Here is a 1,334-nt window from a genome sequence, read left to right on the forward strand (position 1 = left end):
CAGGACAACTACAAAGGTGCATTGAAATACATAAAGGACATCAGGAGAACGATAAGAACACAAAGGGAGCAAACCAGAGCGTACAAAGACTCGATTGGGACTGATTGGAGGAAAGAAAAAACACGCATCAACAGTCTGCCGAAGGAAGGGAGAAGGCGGCACAGATCAGAGAGCTGTACCGTAGATCTGGGTAGGAAGAAGGAGAGGCCGAAGGAAATAGCGGGAATGAACAATCAAAATCAACAAGCATCATGAGCTCACGTGTGACGAGGAGCGAAGCGCGCAGGATGATGGCTGCCCACCAGACGTCCGAAGGATCCAGCCCGGGGCAAGGATGGTCGACAGCCCGGCCTACCCGAACCTCGCGGCGGATCTCCGGGCCGCATCCCGACTGGCGCGGCGGAGGTTGAATGGGCCAGCGAGGAGCCGCCCCAGGACCAGCAGGCTCCCAGTAGCCATGCCGAGTCTGTGGCAGCGGCTACGTTGGAATTTCGACGGAAGTGCGAGGCGCGACGGCGGAGCGAGGAGCAGCCGTTGAAGGAGATGGAGGAATCGCCGGAGTGGCAGGCCCAACCGCGGACGGCCGAGGAGGAGGAGCAGCAGCTGTGGGAAAACCCAGGGTACCCACCCACGCCGAGGTATGCGCCCGAGCCCTGCATCCCGCCGCCAGAAGTGGCAGAAGCCCTGGCGTCCTCACCTCCGCGGTGGCTGCCCGAAATCCCACCCACACCGTGGTACGAGGGATCACCGCAGTGGATCTTGCGGGCACGAGAGTGTTCGAGGAGCAGCCGAATAAAGTTTAAAAATAAAAGAATCGAAAGAGAGTTTAAAACCGGCATCGGACGGGAAACGCGGCTGAAACAGGGGCCAGAAGAAAGGGGCATACATGGCAGCTCCGGCATCCAGAAATTCACATTGGGTTAATACAGGAAGCAGCCAAACGAATACCAAAATACTCACCTGCTGCGAAGCAAATGCGAAGTCCTCTCAGCACCCGCTCTCGAGTGTTGCCAGCGTTGCCGGCTGAGGACGATTGAAGGGCGAGAGAGAGACGAGAGGCGAGAGAGGTCGAATGGAGAGAGAAAGGATGAAATAGAAAGGAGTGAAGAAATGCGAAAACTTACCTAGAAAGTTGCAAAATCACCATGAGCCAGGGAAGGGGGCGCATCGATAGGCGATCGATTGGCACTAGACGATGGTGCGATCGATGGGTACACGAAAATGGAAATATCGGCCAAAGGTGGAAATATCGCAACGAGCAGAAGGCAACGCCGCACCGTCGGTATCGATAGTCGAATAAACATCGATCACGCACGGATGGTGTGACCAGGCGG

The 1,334-nt window shown here is 56.5% G+C and overlaps 1 protein-coding gene across 1 annotated transcript; it reads left to right on the plus strand.

Annotated features, from left to right (window-relative positions):
- The first annotated feature begins 251 nt into the window (after nucleotides 1–251).
- On the plus strand, nucleotides 252–924 carry LOC119559647 (translation initiation factor IF-2-like). Its single transcript, XM_037872694.1, has 2 exons — nucleotides 252–263; nucleotides 316–924. The coding sequence occupies exons 1-2, from the start codon at nucleotides 252–254 to the stop codon at nucleotides 922–924; spliced, it is 621 nt and encodes a 206-aa protein (XP_037728622.1).
- The last annotated feature ends 410 nt before the right edge of the window (nucleotides 925–1,334 follow it).

Source organism: Drosophila subpulchrella, unplaced genomic scaffold (genome assembly GCF_014743375.2).
Source record: "Drosophila subpulchrella strain 33 F10 #4 breed RU33 unplaced genomic scaffold, RU_Dsub_v1.1 Primary Assembly Seq27, whole genome shotgun sequence".
Classification (NCBI taxonomy): Eukaryota; Metazoa; Arthropoda; class Insecta; order Diptera; family Drosophilidae; genus Drosophila; species Drosophila subpulchrella.